At 43.8% G+C, this 20,644-nt stretch overlaps 1 protein-coding gene across 2 annotated transcripts in view; it reads left to right on the top strand.

Moving 5' to 3' along the window:
* Window positions 1-20,644, top strand: part of DAAM1 (dishevelled associated activator of morphogenesis 1) — a 175,782-nt gene that overhangs the window by 141,505 nt on the left and 13,633 nt on the right. Inside the window, exons 16-21 of one of the 2 annotated variants that reach the window (XM_029951669.1) lie at window positions 1,464-1,493; window positions 2,573-2,679; window positions 9,977-10,061; window positions 15,570-15,676; window positions 17,433-17,521; window positions 18,346-18,514. In XM_029951669.1, the coding sequence (XP_029807529.1) occupies window positions 1,464-1,493; window positions 2,573-2,679; window positions 9,977-10,061; window positions 15,570-15,676; window positions 17,433-17,521; window positions 18,346-18,514 (587 nt within the window). The remainder of the gene's footprint in view (window positions 1-1,463; window positions 1,494-2,572; window positions 2,680-9,976; window positions 10,062-15,569; window positions 15,677-17,432; window positions 17,522-18,345; window positions 18,515-20,644) is intronic. The other variant, XM_029951671.1, reaches the window with a different exon arrangement.

Here is a 20,644-nt window from a genome sequence, read left to right as displayed (position 1 = left end):
AGGCTGATCTGCAAGCCTCATACCTAATTAATGATAGTTGCCTGATTCCGTAGCCCACTACTGTCAAGGTCAGAAGTCTTAATTTTCTGATGGTACAAACTTACAGAGAATAAGTTGGCTAGAGAGCTTTGCAGAAGTTTCTTCTTTGAAGGCCAGACAGAAAGAGCTGGATCTAAATTCAACCAGAAACTTGTCTTAATAAGAGAGAAAAGTAGGATAAGATGACCTCATGGAGTTCACTTTGCCATAATTCTTTTGGCCCTTGAAAGGAGAGGCTACTTTTACAGGGAAAGTGTCCTAAGAGTTTGGGAGTAGAGAACCTAGCCGTTCCAACTGGGGCAAAAGAAAACGGTGACATCAGAGAAGAAGAAAGTTCTCAGTAAGTTGAACATTATCAACTTATTTTTAAATGCCATTCTAGAAAAGCAATCCCTCCTTGTGTGGGCAGAGCAAAAGAAGGACACTTTTTGTTTCCCACTGGAAGAATGATGTGAAACAGCTCATCTGTGTAAAATTGGCCTTGGCAGTGCTGCCAGGGCCAGTGAGGCCTTAAGGAATCCGCTGAGCAACTGCCGATCTTGAAGCGGTTGGCCTGAGAGCTGGAGTGTGTTTTGCACACTGAATTTCTTCATTCCAGCATGGCAAAAATATGTAAAGAAGGCTGTAACTTTCTCTTATTCTGTCAGTTACTTCTTCCTCCTTCTCTCCTTCACTCCCAAGTCTTGCCTGGAGTATTTCAGGAAGAGGCCTCCAACCTTGTATGCTTGAACTGCCCTGAGGCAGTTGGGACAGGGCCGCCAATGGCGGCACACAACATGAATCACTTATTGTCTCTTAATTGCATGTTCTTTTTCCTCACACCTATCCATAGCACTGCCAGGCATTGTTGGGACTCTTGAGGGATACTGAGGGTTAATATTACTGACCTATGTTGCTGAACTTGTCTTTTGTCTTTTCTTAATCCTTCCTTAAGACATAAGAAGACAGATTGTTCCTGTGCCCCCCTACGCCCCAAAAAGCATTATTGCTGGTAGGACATGACTATAGAGGTAGTTTTTTCCAGTTGATGGAATTGATGGATATTTTTCTGCTTCAAGTGAAAATTGTCATGTTGAACAAATGGGGCCCATTTCTCTTTGCAAGAGAATGTGTTCCTTTACCAACCTGGGTCTTTCTGGGGTGTTTTAAGTCCTTTCTTCTCCAAGTTTGATTTGCCACCTTTGAAAATTGTGCACAGCACATGTCCTTTACCCAGAATGCTTCATACTCTGCCCTTCATTGTTGTATCTTCAGCCAGCCTCTCCATCTTCATCAACTCTCATTGCTGGTCCTTGGGGCAAAAATCCTCTCTTACCCTGTATCACTGATTTCCTTGACTGCTTTGACTTTATCCCATTTGTTGCTGTAATTTCTGAACTGCATGTATCTGATTTGCCTTTTCCATGCTTCTGCCATGGCTGTAGGATTTCTTTGTGAACAGTAACTCCAAGCAGGTAAGTGAGCAACTACCGAAACCTTGCTTAGTATAACTTCTTGGCTCACTGTAAGCCCAAAATGTCTTGGTTATCCTTTTTTTTGTTTGTTTTTCTCACATAGTGTAATGCAGTGCCTAGGTAATTCTACACTGGGTTTCAACTCTTAGCTGATAATTAGTGGAGTGCTTGCAATCTCAACACGACAGGAGACCATTGAAGTTTGATCACCCAGTGCCTCTTACTATAAACTCCCTGTTGTCTTTGTTTTACCCAAACTGTTAGAGCTCTTTGGTTTCCTTACATATTTAAAATGCCATGATCCATATTTAAAGTTGATCCTGACCTCTAATAATAATAAAATAACAAAATCAAACTTGCTATTTATCAAGTTAGTCTGTATTTTACTCAAACAGTATTTTATATATAATTGTTTTATGCCTCTTCCACCATAAATTATGACTGGCCATCGCTGCTTACAGCTTTATATACAGAGGTAGAGTAGTGTTTTGTTGTTAATTCAAGTAATTGAACTAATGCCTTGAATTGCCCCCTCTGTTATCCATCAGGCTCCAGGGTAATGAAAGGTACCATCTGGGCTTGGGACCTTCCTGTCGCACATGAGGATGTTTGGGAGGATTTATTGTTCAGCTTTTTGAGTGCTCATGATGCACATGGCTCCAGAGTGAATGGGCCCTGCAAATGGCTGGACTAGCAATGGCAAGCCTCAGCTGAGCTTGATTCATAGTGACAGTTCTTCTGTCTGCTGTTCATAGGGATTTGGGAGACAAAAAGAGGGCACCACTCACTGATAATTTATGCACGCTTAGCATCTTCAACTTAGATGCACTTTGTTCTTCCAAAAATGCTTTTTCAAACGTGGGTGGTCAGCGTTTCTTATTATTTCCCTTTGTCAACTAGATTTTAGCCCTTCGTTTCAATTCCACCACCGCCTTCCACTCCCTCCCTCACCATCTCAGCTTTGCCTCTGTGTGTGTGCGTGTGTGTGTGTGTCAACAGAAAATATAAAGGAAAAGTGTGTGTCTGAAGTCGGAATGTCCCTGTTTGACTTTGATGGATTTCTTTCGTGCTCTTTATAGAAAGAAGCAGATGCCATTGATGACACACTGAGTTCCAAACTTAAAGTCAAAGAACTTTCGGTGATTGATGGTCGGAGAGCTCAGAATTGCAACATCCTTCTATCGAGGTATTGTTGAATGTTGAATAAACATTTTGCATAGGACCAGCTTTTCTCTCCAGTGGCTCCAAGCCATGTGTTTGTACTTGTTCTTTGCATCGAACTCTGCCGAGATTCAGTTGTTTGGACTTTCTTCTGTCCGAGGTGAGGAGAATTCATGGCACGCACTTTCCCCGAGTGGAATGTTTCAGAGCTGGATGCCTACTTTGTTAGAGTTTAATTTCCACAGACTCCTAAAGTTAAAGTGTGGAACGTCCCAAATCAGTGTTTTATTTTGTTTTTCCAGAGAGTCTATAAAATGGACTTTACCTTTATTTATATTTCCTGGCTTTAGATATATTTTGACTGTTGAGTAACATTGTTGCAGATTCAGCAGCAATGATGAAAGCTCTTTGTTTTATTTTGCTTTTTGAAGTCACCTTTTTATACTTCATATTTATATCATTTCATGCTCTTTTTGGAACATTTTTATGACTAAAGAGACATGTAATTCTCAAACCCCAGTGAAATGCTAATTTACCCACTGCAGCCCTGTTCAGAAATCTTTCTCATAATTAGTGAACCATCACGGCCTTGGAGCTTGAAAAGAAAAAAGGAAATTTGGGAGGCTGGAATCTGCTTATAGCTTCAGGCCCTCTGTCAGGTTATCCTGGGCATTTCAAGTAGCTTTTCTGTGTCTAATTTCTTCTTTTCTCTAAAAGGACCTTTTATGTCATGCAAAGATACCTAATGCTTATGAGGTGAGCGAAGATCTAAAGAATTCTGGGTTCGGGGACATTAAGTGTACGTCCCGTTGGTCATGTTCTGGAAGGAACGTTGTGTATGTATTAAGGCCAGCGTGAGGTGGTTTCTCGTTCGAGGAGAGCAGAGAGGGAGAGCAGGAGTCTTTATTTTTCAGATGGTCTTACAGTGAATTTCTTTTAACACAAAGTGCTGCTGCTTGGTTTACAGCATGGAGCTCGATTATTAGTCAGATATATATTACTTCAGGGAGCAAATGTTTCTTTTAGTAAAAGAGAAACTGAAGCTTAGTGAGATCCCTGAATTTTTATATAACTAGTAAGGTAACATGAACCCTCCTGTTAGCATTTCATTTCTGCCTCCGGCTGGAAGCTATGTAAATGTCCAGGCCCTGTACTCAGCCTCCCCTTTTGCTCCCTGAGTATGGGCAATGAAGATACCAATGAAATCTGAAGGTCTACTTTTCTTCTACAGTCTATGTAATGTTTTGTTACAATTTCTTTTTATAAATAACATTCTTAATAGTCAAGTTAAATGAAAATTTGGGGAAAGGTATTTTTTTTTTCTCCAAAGCCTAGAATTTCTGCCTCTATCTTGTGCTTTCAGCCACTTTTAAACAACTTGACAAAGGGAGCGATGACTCTGAATTTCTGTAGTATTTAAGTGCTCATAGGAGCAAAATCTGTGACCTAGTTCCTCGTAGAGATTATTCTCTGTACGAGAGGCCAAGGAGGGTAATAACACTAACACTAGTTATAGATAAGGTTGCAGATCTTTCTGGCAAACTTCCCATCCCATTATTGAAGGAATTATTTCGTATTTGTGGTATATAATTCCCTTGTTACCTTAAAAGTGTCGGAGCCTAAGGTGACTTAAAGCTTGAGCATATCTAAACTCTCTCTGGAAGATAATTTTAAGAAATTGCCTTGTATCTGTTAAATTATCTATTAAAATCCAATTTAATGAATAAGTGTTATAATAATGAGCATAATTAAAAAGCATATTATACATAACAAGGTAATTTTGAGTCCCAGTTGACCTTATGATAATTAGACCTTATGGATTAGGTTCTAAAATATTCTTCCCCACAGAGGATTCATCCCACATGCTTTTCTCCTCCATGATCAGAGTTTTACTCTTGTCAGGAAAGCACGGGACTGACCTGTAACATTCTGTGGTAAAGGTAACAGAAATGAAGCAGATGGAGTTCTAATTTGAGTTGTTATTTAGCTGTTTAACTGGTCAGCAGTTCACCTTGTTTTCATTCTCCCCTTTCTGTTGGCAATGCATTACCACACACGAAAGGAGCTAGGGGCTGAAAGGAAGGAAGAGATCGGTGAAAGCGTGTGTCATGCTTTTTTCTTAGAGTTACCACTCTGGAGCACTGGTTTGCCTGGCGCTGTGCGGAGCGCCATAGAAAGCACCACGACTTGAGGTAGCGCTGCTGCCTTGAAAGCTTGTGGCTATTTGGAGAAGAAAACTGACGCAAGCAAGATGACTTATGAACAGCTCAGGCCTAGACTGATTCAACCGGAAGGAGCCATCTGGGCTCAGTAAAGAAAGTGGGCCTCAAAGGGTGATAGCAATTACACAGCAGAGGGACAGACGGCAGTTCCAAGGAGGTGTGCAGCAGAAGCAAAGGCACCGGGGTAGGGGTCGGGGCATGGGGGGTCAACAGCTAATACAGAAAGTCCTGCAATTGTAGCAGTCATCAGTCGTAATGAATGGGACTGGGTGAGAGAGCCTGTGATCCATGCCGGGTGCCTCCATTAGGGGCACCAGTCAGCCCAGGCTCAAGCCACATCCTCCTCATCTATAAAGTGGAGATCCTGAAGGCAGTGGCCTTGCAGTGGGCTCTCGCAGTGCGAGAGAGTTAGACCTGGCACGTGTGAAGCAGCAGCAGGGAGCCTGCGTGGAGTAGTTGCTCGTGTCCATGGGATCGAGAATTGGTGCACATTGTTGAGGAGAACACTTTGTTTTAATAAGGTTTGAAGTTTGCCATCAAGGTTTTGCAGGACAGGTTGGGAAAGGGTGGAGACCTAGAGGCGACAGCATCCCTTAGATAGGAGGTCCTCCCTTATGTCCAGGTGAGACCCCATGAAAGAATTGAGAGAGACACAACCCTCAGCGGGACTTGGGGATGGCTTTGTGCACGTGGACAATGAACAGGAATGTTTCCAAGTTGATGTCAAGATTTCCTGCCTTTCCACACTTACTTTCTTCTTTTCTGCTTATTTCATTCCTCAAGACTGGTGACCCTCTCCTGTTTCTTACCTTGCTGAGGAGAAATTTAATCCGCAGCAACACAGTCCTCTCCCCAGACTCCCCCACAGTATAAGCCTGTGACATATTCCATGGAGGGTATTCTATAAGCACATATGTGTGCAGTGCTTGGTTATCCTTAAATGCTCTTCCTTACTCCCACACTGCAGAGATTAGTGGGTCATTTGGTCGGGGACCCGTCCCACGAGCCCGAGCAGAGAAGGGAGGTGCGGGCCCTTCACACGGAGCTCACAGCCTCGGTGGCCAGGGTCGCTTGTAGTTCCCGGGGAGAGGCTGCCTGGAAGGTGTGAGTCTGAAGCAGAAGCTCCAGGCCATGAGGGACCCTGCCTTTCCCAGACTTGAGAAGAGAGTGGTAGAGTGGACATGATATTCCTTAAACTAAGAACTCTGACTTCAGGCCCTGGGCAGAGTGAGCAACAACTTACTGGGTGTGTGTGTGTGTTGTGTATATATATATATATGCGCGACATGTGGCAATTTAAAACTCGCCCTGCTTTATTCCCCGAAACAGACTTCTCCCTTCCGAAATAAAGAAACTTGGAAGCTGGTTTATATTGCAAAATGAACCCACCTAAAATACACGTTTATGAAGTGTTTGACCGTTCTTTTTTTCCAGATGCTCACTTAACATGGCAGCCGGGGTGTAGTAAAGCCCAAAAAGCTACTTTAAAAGTAGGGGGATTTGGCTGAAATCCACCGAAGCAGAGCTAAGGCTGATCTAGCCATCCATCCCTAACTTATTTTCATTAAGCCTGGATGTTCCAATTCTCCTGGCAAATTTTTGAAATACTTGCGCGGAGCAAGGTAGACTTCAATACTGTTTTAAAATGGCCGATTTGTTTCCTGCCTTGTAAAGAAAGTTGAAATGGATGTCTCAGACATTGCCCCCCTCCAGCACACCAGAACACTGCCAAGCTTTAAAAGCAATTAAAGCATTAGACTCAGTAGGGTCCTTAAATTACAGAGATTAGCGACTCATTCTGTGGATGACAGATGATACTAAGAACCCAGGCAACCTATAGAACCATCCCGGAGGGCGGAGGACCCTTCTCTTTCCCCAAGGGCACACTTCTTTGTCTCCTCCAACAGGCCACGTGCAAGGCAGTGTGTTGACAGGTAGATTTTCTTAAGTACTATCCATTAAAGTCTCAAGTCTCTTTGTGGGACACAGAAAGAGAAACCAAAATTGTTATGAATTAGAGCTAGTGTTTAGTCCAGACAGCCTCTGGGGGTTGAGAAGCATAAATATATACAATTTCAAAAGCAAGGAGTTCTGCACTCCATATGGGGAGCTAATGAAATGCAAATCTGATACTTCAAGTATTGTTCTCGCTCTGATTTTTCAACTCCTTTTCTTTTAAATGTAAAACAGAAGGACTCAGCAGAACCACACCATAAAGTAGTTTCTTCAGCTCAGTGTGAAAAGGACACAGAACTAATTTATTTTTTTGTTATAAGTGGAGCTTTTCTCATGATGCCTATAGATGTTTCCGCGGCCAGTTGGTTTTCATTAGTGGCAGTTTCAACCTTCCTCAGCGTTCCTCTTCCTTGGCCTTGCGTGGCTGGACTGTGGTGTTTGCTCTTAACTAACTCAAGAGCCTGTAGTGTCCTGGGACTGAGGGCTCCCCAGAGCCTGTACAGTGACGCCAGCATGATAGTTTTCACTCTATCATATGTTTTACCCATGCCAACTTAGCTCAATTGTTCCAGTTAAGTTTGGGGGTTTTCCATCATGATGGAAATGTTTGTGGGGCAATGATTGTCCCAAGGATGACTAAAACAATCTCAAGGAGTCTGCCTGCATCCAGGGAATTTTGATGGCACCCTACCTCAGGGTAGGTGATAGAATGGGTCTCATTTTAGAACATGGGCAATTTTCTCATGCTGGCTACATGCTATATATAGATTTCAAAACATGAGATAAAAGAATGGTACTACTGGGGCACCTAAGTGGCTCAGTCCGTTGGAGCTTCTGACTTTAGCTCAAGTCATTATCTCGTGGTTTGCGAGTTCAAGCCCTGCATCAGGCGCAACCAGCAGAGGACCCTCTGTCCCCCTTTCCCTGCCCCTCCCCCGCTCTCGCTCTCAAAAATTAAAAAGAGAATGGTACTAGTACAGTAGGATGTACAAATTTGTTCCTTCCTTTTCCTACTTATTGGCACATGAAACAACAATGTTGTTAGCAGAAGAGGTGGTTTTAATGAGATCATGTCAAAATCTAGAGAAAAGGACAAGCCACAGTTGTCCAAGGTGGGGTGTGTGTTGTCCAGCTCCACCCCAGGGTTCTCTCCTCCTTCTGTGGCCTTTGTGGGCACCCCCGCACTCATCCTGCCCCATCGTTTATCTGTGAGAACATCCGTAGCTGTGTGTGCTTTCACACCCATGTGTCCTGAGTGTTTCACTAATCATTTGATTCTTCCAACCGTTCTAACCACCTTTAAAATAAGAACCCCATGGAGATGCCTGGGTGGCTCAGTCTGTTAAAATAAGAACCCCATCTTACATTCTTGTTTAACACCTCTGGGCCCAATGGGAGTCGTGTACAGAGAGGACACTGGTGAAGTAATGGCTATGGGAGTGCTTGGGGAAGAGACCGTAATAACCCTTCTACGCGCTGTGTGATGATCGCATAGCTGCATGTGAATGTTTAGGTTACAGAAGTACTGCTGCTTTTTTGTCCCCCATGTGGAAAAGTCTGTTGGAGGGTGAGACATACAGTTTATGAGCTTTATGGCCAGGCAGAGCGCTAAGTGCTTTACATACATTATTTCATTCCATAGATGAGAAAACTAAGGCTTTTTTTTTTTTAAGTTATTTAATTATTTATTTATTTTGAGAGAGAGAAAGAGAGAGAGAGAAGAGGAGGGGCAGAGAGAGGGAAAGGGAGAGAATCCCAAGCAGGCTGTACACTGTCAGTGCAGAGCCCAATGTGGGCCTCAAACCTACAAACTGAGATCATGACCTGAGCTGAAATCACCAGTAGGACACTTAACCGAGTCACCCAGGTGCCCTGAGAAAACTTAGGCTTAAGGAAAACTTGACCCAAGGTTACACTGGCCAGGGTGTGTCACACAGGACTGAGGTGCTGTCTGATACCAAAGCCCCTGCCTTCAAATATTCCCTGTGAAGACTGTACTTCTTGCTCTGTATTTGTGTGTTTATGTCTTTAGCTCCAGGCCAAAATGTGATTTTTCTTGAAGATCACAGACTGGAGGAACAAGCCAAATGTTAATATGCCATGTTAGCGGTAGCTTAATAAGGAAGTAAGGTATTTTTAAGTGAGTCTGGATCTAATGCTTACAAATAGAACAAAAGAATGACTCTATTCTTCTAGCTAATAATCTGATTAAGATTCCCCCCCCCCCCAGTTTAGACTATTGGTTGTGCCTAATAAAACCACATTTTCACAAGTACATTTTAACTTCATGACTTTCTGTAGAGTCAACACTTTGTTGTCCTGACATAATCAAGACATAAGTCCTTAAATTAGTTAATCATATAAATTTATGAAAATTTATCTGTGGTTTATATGTTTGAAAACATATTCGTGGTTTTGCTTAAATTTTTCCCTATAAGATATTAACTAGATAAGCATATTTGTAAAAGGAATTTGCGATTAGGAATAAGGAGTTTCAAGTTTGTGTTAGATACTGCCACTTTCTTTATATTTGACCTTGGGCAAATCAGCCATTCTTAGCCTCAGTTTCTCCCTCCATTTAAAAAAAAAAAAAGTGACCATCACAGTTATTTTAAATCTCCGATGAAATAATGTATGTGAAAACTGAGCCATGAAGTGCCTTACACATTTTATTTCGTGTATTAACTATTCAGCTTTTTTATACTAACAGATTCCAACCTTTTTAAAATCCATTTTTAATCTGAAAGGAAACTTTAAACACTCCTGGTGAATAGTCAACTTAAGAATTCAGTTTTCCTCTTTCATCTATAATTCATGGATACTGTATGTTAAAGAGAGCAGTTGTGTCTAGGTGTCTTCCCTATTTCTCATTCTCCAATCCCTTTCTTAAGGAAACTAAACAATAGAACATAATAGCTTTGTTCTCTGTGTCAGCAGAGCATTACAAAGTCCTGAAAGAATGTTAAAGCAGTTTCAGAATACTATTTTTAGGTGCAGTATTGTCAGGAAATAAGCTTTCACTAAGAGGTTTTGAGAGAAACAGTTCTTAAAAGTCAGCAGCTGGAGTAGCAAAATGAATGATCTTGCATTTAATTTTAATACTGGTGCCAATATTGCTAACAAAATAAAATATTCTTTCTCCAGGTTGAAATTGTCCAATGATGAAATCAAACGAGCAATTCTAACAATGGACGAGCAGGAAGATCTGCCCAAGGACATGTTAGAACAGGTGAGCTGCCAGACATATTTCAGAGCATAAGTGACGACTGGCTTTCAGCAGGGAGTGAGATACTGGGGAAATCTGGTTGGCGGTTTCCTCATCTCTGAATCAACGTTCAGTGCGGCTCTCTTAGGGGATTTTATTCTCCCACTGCTTCTCAGAATCGTGGGTGAGAAGGAGGATCACGAGTTTGTCCAATGCCTGAGATCCACAATGCCAGATTCTGTCCCTCGTGCTGCAAGTAAGGTATTATGCCTTCAGAGACCATACAAATCTACTAGCTTAGGGAAGTCTGTTTGACAGGAGCATGGAGAATTTCTCTAAAATTATGAGGTCACAGACTGCTTTATAAACTGATTTATCACGGAATCCTTGATACAGGTTGTGTCTTGGCCTTGACTCGTTATTTCCACACCACAGGAGTTACTGTTACACCCCCACCTCTGTCACCTGCATCAAAATCCTTAGTATTGACCATGGCCAGGCCAGCTGAATGTGGTGACTTCGCGCTCTCCGTGCCGTCTTTCTATAACATGCTCTGCAGCCACTGCAGCCCTGTTACGTGTTTCACAGCAGGTTTGTTCAGCTGTCACCCAAATGACAATGTTGTTGAATGAGCGCGTGCTTCTGGGATTATTACCTGCTTCTTGGTCTGGACCTAACTTCTGTGCTCTGTGGAGGTAGCCTCCGTGCTCTGAGACTCTTCTGTCTGCTTGTCTCATACTCCTTGGGATATAATCCTATTTTGAGTGATTTGGGTCAAGAATCAAGAAGTTCACGTTCATTAGTGCCTGGTGCTCTGAAGGTTAACTGGACGCCAGCCATGGTGATGCCAGGCTGGGCTGCACATCTCATCTGCAGGCAGGCTCGGCCCCCAGAAGCAGAGGGAAAGGCTACTGTGCGTTACTAACGGCAGTCCTGGGTGGCATGGCTGCTCCAGGTGGAGTACCTGTCTGCTTGAACCATTTCTGTAGTGTTCTCCCTGGTGTCCTAAAACGCCCCAGACACAGAGCAGGGAGTGATGGAACAGGTGTCAGCACACCTCAGTGAACCTGCCCACCGGAAACCTACACCTGGAATCGTCCTGGGGAAGGCCTCGCTCTTAGCAGTGGAACAACTTTTCATGCTCGCCTTTTTAATTTTCTTTTTTACATTAATTTATTTTTGAGAGACAGAGTGTGAGTGGGGGGGGGGGGGCCAGAGAGAGGGAGACACAGAATCCGAAGCAGGCTTAGGCTCTGAGCGGTCAGAGCTTGATGCAGAGCTCGAACCCATGAACCATGAGATCATGACCTGGGCCAAAGTCAGACGCTCAACTGACTAGCCACCCAGGCGCCCCCGATGCTGTCCTTTTTGAGGGTTGACTTAGTTATCGATACTTAATAACTCTATATCCAAGCCTGTTGGGATACTTTGTGTACAAAAAGTTTAAAAGTGATTCCTAAACCAGAGATTAATTTTTTAGAGCATTTTACGAGACTGACGCTGCCTACTGCACTAAGGAGGCACCTAATTTTTTAGAGCACTTGGACAGCTTCTCTGCACACTCTTCCCTCTCTGTCTCCACAGCAGTCCTAGCAAGAGTCTCCACTCAGAAGTGCAGCCCAGCCCCCCTCTGCCCCTCTCTGGCCCCCAGGTGACCCTCATGCTGGTTGCCTGCATCACACAGAGGGAAGACCTGTGCAGAAAGCCGCTTCGGTCCTTAGTCCTTTGGCCCCTATTGACAAGGTCGTATGTTTAAAATTCCACAAGATCTGTTTACTGTGAAATTGCATCCAGCAAAATTCCTCCTTGAGGGAAGGGATTTCAGAATCTTGCCAAAAGGGCTTGCAGTGCAAATAGAATGTACTTCAAATAAATACAAGTAAGAAAATCAATCTACTGAAGCAGAATCTGGCCAAGTGGGATACTTTTGACCTGGTCTCCCCTGATAATTCTGTGTGTCTTACTCTCTGTCGTCCACCATGCTGTTTTCCCCTCCTTATTTTACTGTTCTTCCTCTTCTTCCTCTTCCTTCACACAGCACTTCTCCCAGACAAGCTCTGAAGCTGTCTCTTTACTCCTAATTATGATTTGCATTTGAACCACATTCATCCCTTCCTCTCCGGTTTTTTTTTTTTTTTTTTTTAGCTGCTGAGCTCAGAACCCAGACGCGATTAATAAACTCTTTCTTGGAATACATGCCTTTCTCTTTATTCCCAGGTGTTTGTCTAACTCTCCATTCCTCTCTTAAAACTATCCATACACAGCCTGTCACTCGACTCTGCTTTGGGAAGGACCAAACCTTTAGCATGTGCCTCTTACAGTGTTCTGTACAAAAGAGAGCTAGTGATTGTGTTATCGGGAACAGAGGCTGTGGGCTTTGCACGACCAGTGTGTGTGTCACGGGGAGGAGGAATCCCTGACACTACAACTGAGTTTCCTTGCCGAGTAGATAAAAATCCAAACTAAGGGGAAAGGGCAGGTCTTTTTCTTTCTCTTCCTTCTCCCTTCTCCTTGCCATACTACCTTCCTTCTGCACGGAGGAAGAGCAAAGAAGATACCTTTCCTGTCCACTGGCACCATTTGAACTCAGGAACACAAACGCCTAGAAGCTATCAGGCCACCAGACCTAAGAACGCACTGGCATTCGCATCTGCTACACCCCCCTAGGAAAGAGAGGTGTCCCTGGCCTCTGCTCTGGCCCAGCCCTTCCTCCTGCTCAGGGACCCAGCCAGGTCAGAGGACCCTGCCCTTCTCCTAGATTGTACACCTTGCTCCCTTGACTCGCCCCACTCACGTCTCAGCCTTCCACAAAGCATCTTTTAATACTACATCTTATGTAGCTACCATTCTCTTTCTTTTTTGATAGAAGCAAAGTTCTTGAAAGCTTGTCCACACTCACCTCCTGTTCACTCTTCCTCACCTCCCTAATGCTGTTTTCACTAAGGACTCACCACCTCCTATTGCCAAAGCAAGGGGGCACTTTGCAGTCCGTATCTTTCTTGATTTGTTGGTGGTTTGTGACACCAATGGCCACTTGCTCCGTGATGAAATGTTTTTCTTTGGCATCTCATTGTCTCCTCTGAAGGTTCCTCCTCTTGTCCTCATTCCTCAAAAGCTGGCTTCTCTCCAGCCCTGCTTTGTTTCTCTTGATGGTTCCCTTGGTTACCTCTCTCACATCCATGGATGTGATGACCAATAGCCATGCTTTGTCTTTCAAATAGATTTTTGACTTTCAAATAGTCATTAGGATGTCAGACCCATTTGTCCACCTTGTCTACTGGGAATCACAGTATTCCAAACACTAAACTCACTTTCTCCCCACCCACTCTCCTCCAGCCCTCTCTTCCTCGGTTTCCTGTTACACTCTGTGTACATTGCTGCCTAAGCCAGAAGTCTGGACCTCATCCTTTTGACCCTCTACCATAATCCATGCATCAGCAAGTCAGGACAGTTCTATTCAACCTCCACCTAAAGAGCCCTTGAATCTACCCACTGCCCAATCTAGGCCACTGCCATCTCTCACTGGACTACTACAGCAACAGTCTAATCGCAACCCCCTAATACTTTTGATTCTTTCTAGTTCTTTCTCCATTCTATGAGCATGGTGGTCTTTTAACAATCCAAATTCATTCCCCTACTTAAGATTTTAAGTTACGTCCCAATGCCCTGCCCTTGAACCCCACTGCCCTCCGCCACTGCCATTGCAGCTGTTCTTCTACTTGCATAGATGCTGTGCCACCCACTCCAGACCCTGGCACGTGATATGCACTCTGCCTGGAATATATGTACGACCACACACCACCATTCACCTGTTTTTCAAGTTCTTTCTCTGCTGCTGACATCCAGACTGACTGCCTTTTCTGAGGTCCCTTACTTAGTTAAGTCTGACAAACTTTGGAAACCTAAATGAATCACCAAATGCCAGCTTCAAGTTATGGGGGGATCTTGGGGTCCAGAGGGTATTGTCATTAAAAAATGTATATATTGGGGGCTTCTGGGTGGCTCAGTCAATTGAGTGTCTGACTTTGGCCCAGGTCAGGATCTCACGGTTCGTGAATTTGAGCCTCGTGTCAGGCTCTGTGCTGACAGCTCAGAGCCCGGAGCCTGTTTTGGATTCTCTCTGTCTCTCTCTGTCTGTCCCTCCCCCCTCACACTCTATTTCTCTGCCTCTCTTAAAAATAAACATTTAAAAAAATTCTTTTTTTAATGTGTATATATCCAAGGGCATTTGATCCAGAGAACAGCACAATGGACAGAGATGTGGGTATATATACATATACTTGTAACTTTAAAGGAAATGAGACATAGAGTACTTTTTCTATTTTAAATATTATTGTTATTTCTTCCACATTTCATGCTCATTTCTTCCTCCAAAATAATGAAATCAGCAACTTCAAATCCTACTGTTTTTCTCATCCATCTTTACATGGAGCAGAAAATGAGATAGAATTAGATAAGCTAGAGAAATAAACAAAATTGAATGGAAAATACACGTAGAATTACTCGTTCTAGCATGATGTAATAGAAAAAGGCATTGAGCTGGGAGTCAAGAGACCTAAGTTTTCTTTCTGCTGAATACATGAACTTTCTTTGTAATCCTGGGTAAGCAGTTTAATCTCTCTGGACCTCAGTTTTATCATCTACTTTATGAGAATATTGAATCTTTGAAGTTCCTCTGATGGTCTATGCAAAGCAGATCATAGTCAAGAGCTTCCACAATCTGATTTGAGAGACAGTATAGAACAGAAAGGTGCCATAAATGAATCTTATAGCAATTTAACTACTTTTAAGTAAAAAAGGAAAGTTTTTTGAAATATTTCAATAGTTAATTCAAATATTGACATACATCACTGTATAAACTTAAAGTGTATAGCATAATAATTTGACTTACAAATGTGAGGTGATTATTATAATACGTTTAGCATCATTCATGTCCCATAGGTACAGTAAAAAGGAAAAAAAGAAAAACATTTCTTCCTTGTGATGAGAATGCTTAGAATTGACCTTTTTAATTTTAGTTTTTTAATGTCTTTTATTTATTTTTGAGAGAGACAGTGCGAGCAGGGGAGGGTCAGAGAGAGAGAGCAACACAGAATGTGAAGCAGGCTCCAGGCTCTGAGCTAGCTGTCAGCGCAGAGCCCGACATGGGGCTCGAACCCACGAACTGTGAGATCATTTATGACCTGAGCCGAGGCCAGACGCTTAACCAGCTGAGCCACCCAGGCGCCCCTAGAATTGACCTTCTTAACAACTTCCCTTACATTACACAGCAGCGCTAGCTATAGTCATCATGCTGGACGTTCTGTCCCAGAACTTGCTGTAACTGGGACCTGGAAGTCGGTACCTTTGGACCACCTAACTGTAAAGATGTAACCACTTGTGGTATGTCTTAACAACGACCTGGAAGTAGTGCCTCTAAATGAAACCACAGTTACAGTCTCATCGTGAAGGCAAATGAACTGAAAGAATGAACAATTACTGTAATAATTTCATTACAAACCTCAGTTCTGATATTTGCGGTGTGCTTTTTAGCTCTTGAAATTTGTCCCCGAAAAAAGTGACATTGACCTGTTGGAGGAACATAAGCATGAACTGGATCGGATGGCCAAGGCTGACAGGTTCCTTTTTGAGATGAGCCGGTGAGTTCGGAAATGCATAAAATGTCAACATGCCCCTTTCCTTTCTAAGGAAGTTAAACTTTCAATCCTGGCTGAATTATTTGGGCCAATAACCTGGCTTCGCTTGAAGCCTTTTGAAATCACGAAATCTTCTGAAGTCTGAGTTGTGTGGAATTTGTTTTGTTTTTGTGAGTTCTTGCTCATGGGTGAACCAGGCTTAGGGCTTCTTCACAATTCCCCCTCTGTTTCTGAACCTAAGCAGGTCATAATTTTTCCTGGTTCCAGTCGGTGTCATTCTCCTTCCCACTTTGACTTCTTGGAATTGTATCTCACTCCTCTCTGTACCTCAGCATCTCAAAAAATAGGCAGACTCAGCAATGTCAGCCTAGAGCCCACATTACTGAACAGCTAGGGTCTGGATGTCAAATCCTGACCTGTGCAGACATCTCTAATCAATCCTGGCGTTCTTCCCGTGGAGCCTTCGCAAGCATTCTCAGCCCTTCTCCAGAGAGCCCAGAGGCAGCCACTTCCTCATAATTTTGTTTGTCATGTGAGCTGAGTCTGCTTGCCATCCCAGGCCTGGAAATTTGATTCTGCATCAGACAAGGACCAGTGGTCCTGAGACTCTCAGTCACCCCCAGGGCAGCCCTCGTGCCCTGAATACCAGAGGCCCACGAGTGTAGCTCAGGTGAACATGTCTCTCAGTCTACAGTTCTACCACATCCAGAATTATTTTTGTCATTTGGCCATCCCAACTTGTCATTTCATATCCTACTGTAGGACAAGGATGGTTTTGGGATTTAGACAAGTGGGCCCAGCAACCCTGTGTGCCAGTGAATAGATGATCACCTGCAGTAGCTACCATTTTGTAATTGTCTAGCTCTGTGCATGCATCATCCCCCTTGATCCTCCCATCTGCCCTGCCAGGAGGGCTGTTAGGTAGGGAGGTATTGTCTTCCATCTAACAGAGGGGTTTAGTTATCTGTCCGAGGTCACCTAATAAATAAGAGGAGAACCTGGGCTGCAAACCCAGGTCTGCCTGACTATATTGTATTGTTTTGGGGGAGGGGCTACTGGATTGAAGTTTCCACTAGAGAGCAGGTAAGGCAGTGGTTTGGTTTCAGAAGACCTTGGCAAGAATGCTCTACCCTCGCCCTCTGAGCAGCAGCAACCTATTTGGTGATCACCAAGCCACTTTGCGCCCTGGTATCTTTGGTCACCAGTTGCCCTGAGAGGGGCAGAGAGGGAGCTAACTGTAAAGAAAGAGGAAGATTTGGGGACAGGAGTGGGGAGAAGATTCGGAGAGAACGCCAGAGACAAGTTTTACTCTACAGCTTTGCCAAAGGCAAACTTTGTGGAAAGTTAAGCATAGGAGAAAGATGGGAAACAGCCCCTTACATGCGGCAGAAGGGGGAGGCTTTCCAGCTCATTCCTTTTTATCTCTTCCCTCTTCACAAAGCTGCTGGGACTCTGAGGAAAGGAAGGTGGCAACGCTCCTTTTCTTTTAGCAGTTGCCTGATCTGATTAGTGCTAAGAACCCTGATGCCATTGCCCAAATACCGCCTGTCGGTCAACGGGAAATGGGCTCTCCAGGCAAAGTGACCTCATTTCCTGTCCAGGAGAGGAATTGTGCAGGCACGCATGTATGTGTGTGCGTGTGCATGCACATGCATGTGTGAGTGTTGGGAGGGCACTCTAAGGTACCTCCACCTCCTGTCCATTGAGTAAACATGGATGTATTAAGGAGATGTTCATTAGTCTGTGCTTGCTCTTACAGAATCAGTCATTACCAGCAACGACTGCAGTCGCTGTACTTCAAAAAGAAGTTTGCAGAGCGTGTGGCTGAAGTGAAACCTAAAGTAGAAGGTAAAGTGATGTTCATCTTAAGTGCCCGTTTGCAACTGCATCCCGAGTGAGAATAGTAAACAGCATCCCTTGGATGATTTTTTTTTCTTCAAATCTGTTGAAATAGCAGTGAGTAATTGCTTAATGTCTACACTTGGCCCTCTGGCCCAGTCTGCATTCTGGAGCTCACAGCACATCTCCTGAACTCCTGTAGAATCAGGCTTGTAACATCCTGGGTGTTGGTGAGAACTATATCTGACCACCACTGGCATTAAACGTGTAACTAGCTTTATTGCAATGGTGCCTTGCAAGATAGTTCTAAGGGAAGATTTGAGGCTATTAAATGCTTAAGTGTTTGAAAAATGGGCATCTGAAGAACACCGCCACAGAATGTAGGCTGGACTCGGGACCCTGCTCAAGCCCCAAGCCCTGAGGTCATCTGCAAGCTATAACATGAAACACATTTGGCCAGTTTTTCTGTCAATAGAATTGATCAGTTATCCTGTCCATCTTACTCATACCAGGCAAGAAAGTGTTTGCAGAGGAATGTGGGAGATGTAATCACCGTTTTGTGTGTCCCTGCTTACAGTCGATGAGTCAGCCAAGAAAAGGTCTAAGAAAGGATAGACATGCAGCTGACTGTGGGTGTCTTGCACAGTGTTCGCTGGCTCTCCCTGTCCCCTTGCTCTTTGCTTCTAGGTTAGGTGTTTTGTAAATGCTCCCTGGTAGTGTAGTGACGCAGTCTTACATCTTTTCTGTCTGTTCCCAGGTATGTAGAGTTAGGGTGGGTGTCACTGGAAAGTCCTGGTGGTAGTAGTTGTGTTCATGTGTGCTTTGTTTTGAAGCAATTCGTTCTGGCTCAGAAGAGGTGTTTAGGAGCAACGCCCTGAAGCAGTTGCTGGAAGTGGTTTTGGCATTTGGAAATTACATGAATAAAGGCCAAAGAGGCAATGCGTATGGATTCAAGATCTCTAGCCTAAACAAGATTGCTGACACAAAATCTAGTATTGACAAGTAAGTATGGTATCTTCCAACACGTGGAGGCCCCAGGAGCCTAGGTCAGGACCCCTCTGGGCCTCCTGGGCCTCCCTGATCCTGCAGCCTCTGGTTTGCTGGTCTCTTACTCATGCTCTTTCCTTCTCCAAGAGAGAAGTGACCTCTCTCTTCTCTCATAGTCCTAAATATCCCTAAATTCCCATCGGGCCAATTTTCCTTCTTCCATTTTCAGTCCCCAGGGATATCATCTGTCCAAGTTTTTGGGTTTTCTTGGGTAAACTTTTTGTTATAGTGTAATACACTAAAGAGAATACTGGTCACAAATTTCCCAAATTGGACACCTCTGTATAACTAGTGCCCAGGTCAAGAAATAGAATGTGACCTTCATGCTGCGGGTGTCCCCATGACCTCTCCGAGTCCCGATCCCTCTACAGAGAACTGTGTTCCAGGGGAAGGAAGAAAACTGACAGCTGGTGTTGGGAAGCTTGTTGGGCTTTTAGGGTCTGTCTTCCTTTATACATTGAAGCTCGCGGCTATAAAAAACGATGGGGTATAAATGCATTTTGGCTGTTGGTATTAAGCTGCTGCTCCCAAGGCTCCTCAGAATGCTTCCTGGAAAGTGCACTTGAAGTGAACAGATTCTTGTTAGAAACACTGAGAGGTGAAAATGCTCCGGTGTCATAACAGGTGGGATCAGGAGACATAATAACACCAGTTTCCCCGTGACCGCTGTTTCTCTAAGGTTCTTACTGACTCCAAGTAACTTGCACAATTGCTTCGAAAGTAAACTTCTCTGCACCAAATTCTTTTTAAAAATAGGCTGTTCACCCTAATTATTCCTAACTAGTAAGGCTTTTTACTCGATATTTTCCAGAAGGTTAGTGACACACAGCATTATAGCAATCCTGAATCCATCCCTTAGAAATAAGCAGTGTGGGGGGCGCCTGGGTGGCTCAGTCACAGTTAAGTCTCTGGCCCTCAGTTTTGGCTCAGGTCATAATCTCACAGTTCTTGAGTTTGAGCCCTGCTTCAGGCTCTGTGATGGCCACACGAAGCCTGGTTGGGATTCTTTTTCTCCCCCTCCCTGCCCCTCCCCCACTCACACTTCTCTCAAATAAATGTTAAAAAAAGAAATAAGCAGTGTCTTGAGTTGTAGGGCTAAACCTTATTATTTTGCATCATGCAGAGATAGATTCCCAAAGGGCAGCTGTTCTATCACCTCCTGATTTTTAACGTGAGCACTTGATCCTTCCAGAGCCTTTCATATTTGATTGCATGAAGTGCGCAGGCCAGACGCTACATTGCCTGTTGTCAGATAAAGAAACTGAAGCCATGTCAAGTGGCTTATTTAGCCTGCCTGAGATCACAAGCAAGGCATTTGGCCTCACAGGTGTTTGACACCTGTTCGGTTGTCCCCAGCTCACCTCTAACAACAGATGGATCCTTTTTGGAGGTTGTAGTAGGTCATTGCAGCAGCTCACCTGCATATGAGGAGCAGTCACCATTTTTCTTTTTCTTTCTTTCTTTTTTTTTCCTTTTAATTTTAGAGAGTCCATGTGAGCATTGGGGTGATGAGGGGCATAGAGGGGGCGAATTGTAAGTAGGCTCAGTGCAAAGCGCACAACTCTTGGGATCATGACTGGAGGAGCCAAATTGAAGAATTAGATGCTTAACTGACTGAGCCACCCAGGCGCTCAAGAGCAGTCACCTTTTTAAGGAAAGGTGTTCTCTTCAACTGGGCTTATAAGTTGAAGAGAAAGGAGACCCTCACTACCTGTCAGGTCTTTTCTCTCTCCCTCCCATCCTTTCTCTCTCTTCCCTCCCCCCTCTTTCTCGCTCTCTCCCTCTCTCCCTGCCTCCCTCCCTTAATACTCTCTGCCTACCCGTTACTAATAACTTGGCACTTACTATGTGATTATCTGCTTATTGAAGTTACTACAGAATTTATCTAATACACAAGCCTTTTCAAAACAATAATTTAAAAATATTTCTGTTCTTTCTCCCTCTTCTTCTGTGAATATTTGGTCCCTGGAAATAGCACCAGTGTCCTCCAAACCCATAGTGCCTAAGCACAGTGCCTTGTGTATAAGCAGTCACTCATTGAATGTCAGTTGAATCTACTCAAACTGCACAAGGGTAGGACAGTCC

Source organism: Suricata suricatta, chromosome 9 (assembly GCF_006229205.1).
Source record: "Suricata suricatta isolate VVHF042 chromosome 9, meerkat_22Aug2017_6uvM2_HiC, whole genome shotgun sequence".
Taxonomy (NCBI): domain Eukaryota; kingdom Metazoa; phylum Chordata; class Mammalia; order Carnivora; family Herpestidae; genus Suricata; species Suricata suricatta.
The sequence above is the reverse complement of the archived record's forward strand: the minus strand, read 5'-3'. Positions and strand labels throughout refer to the sequence as shown.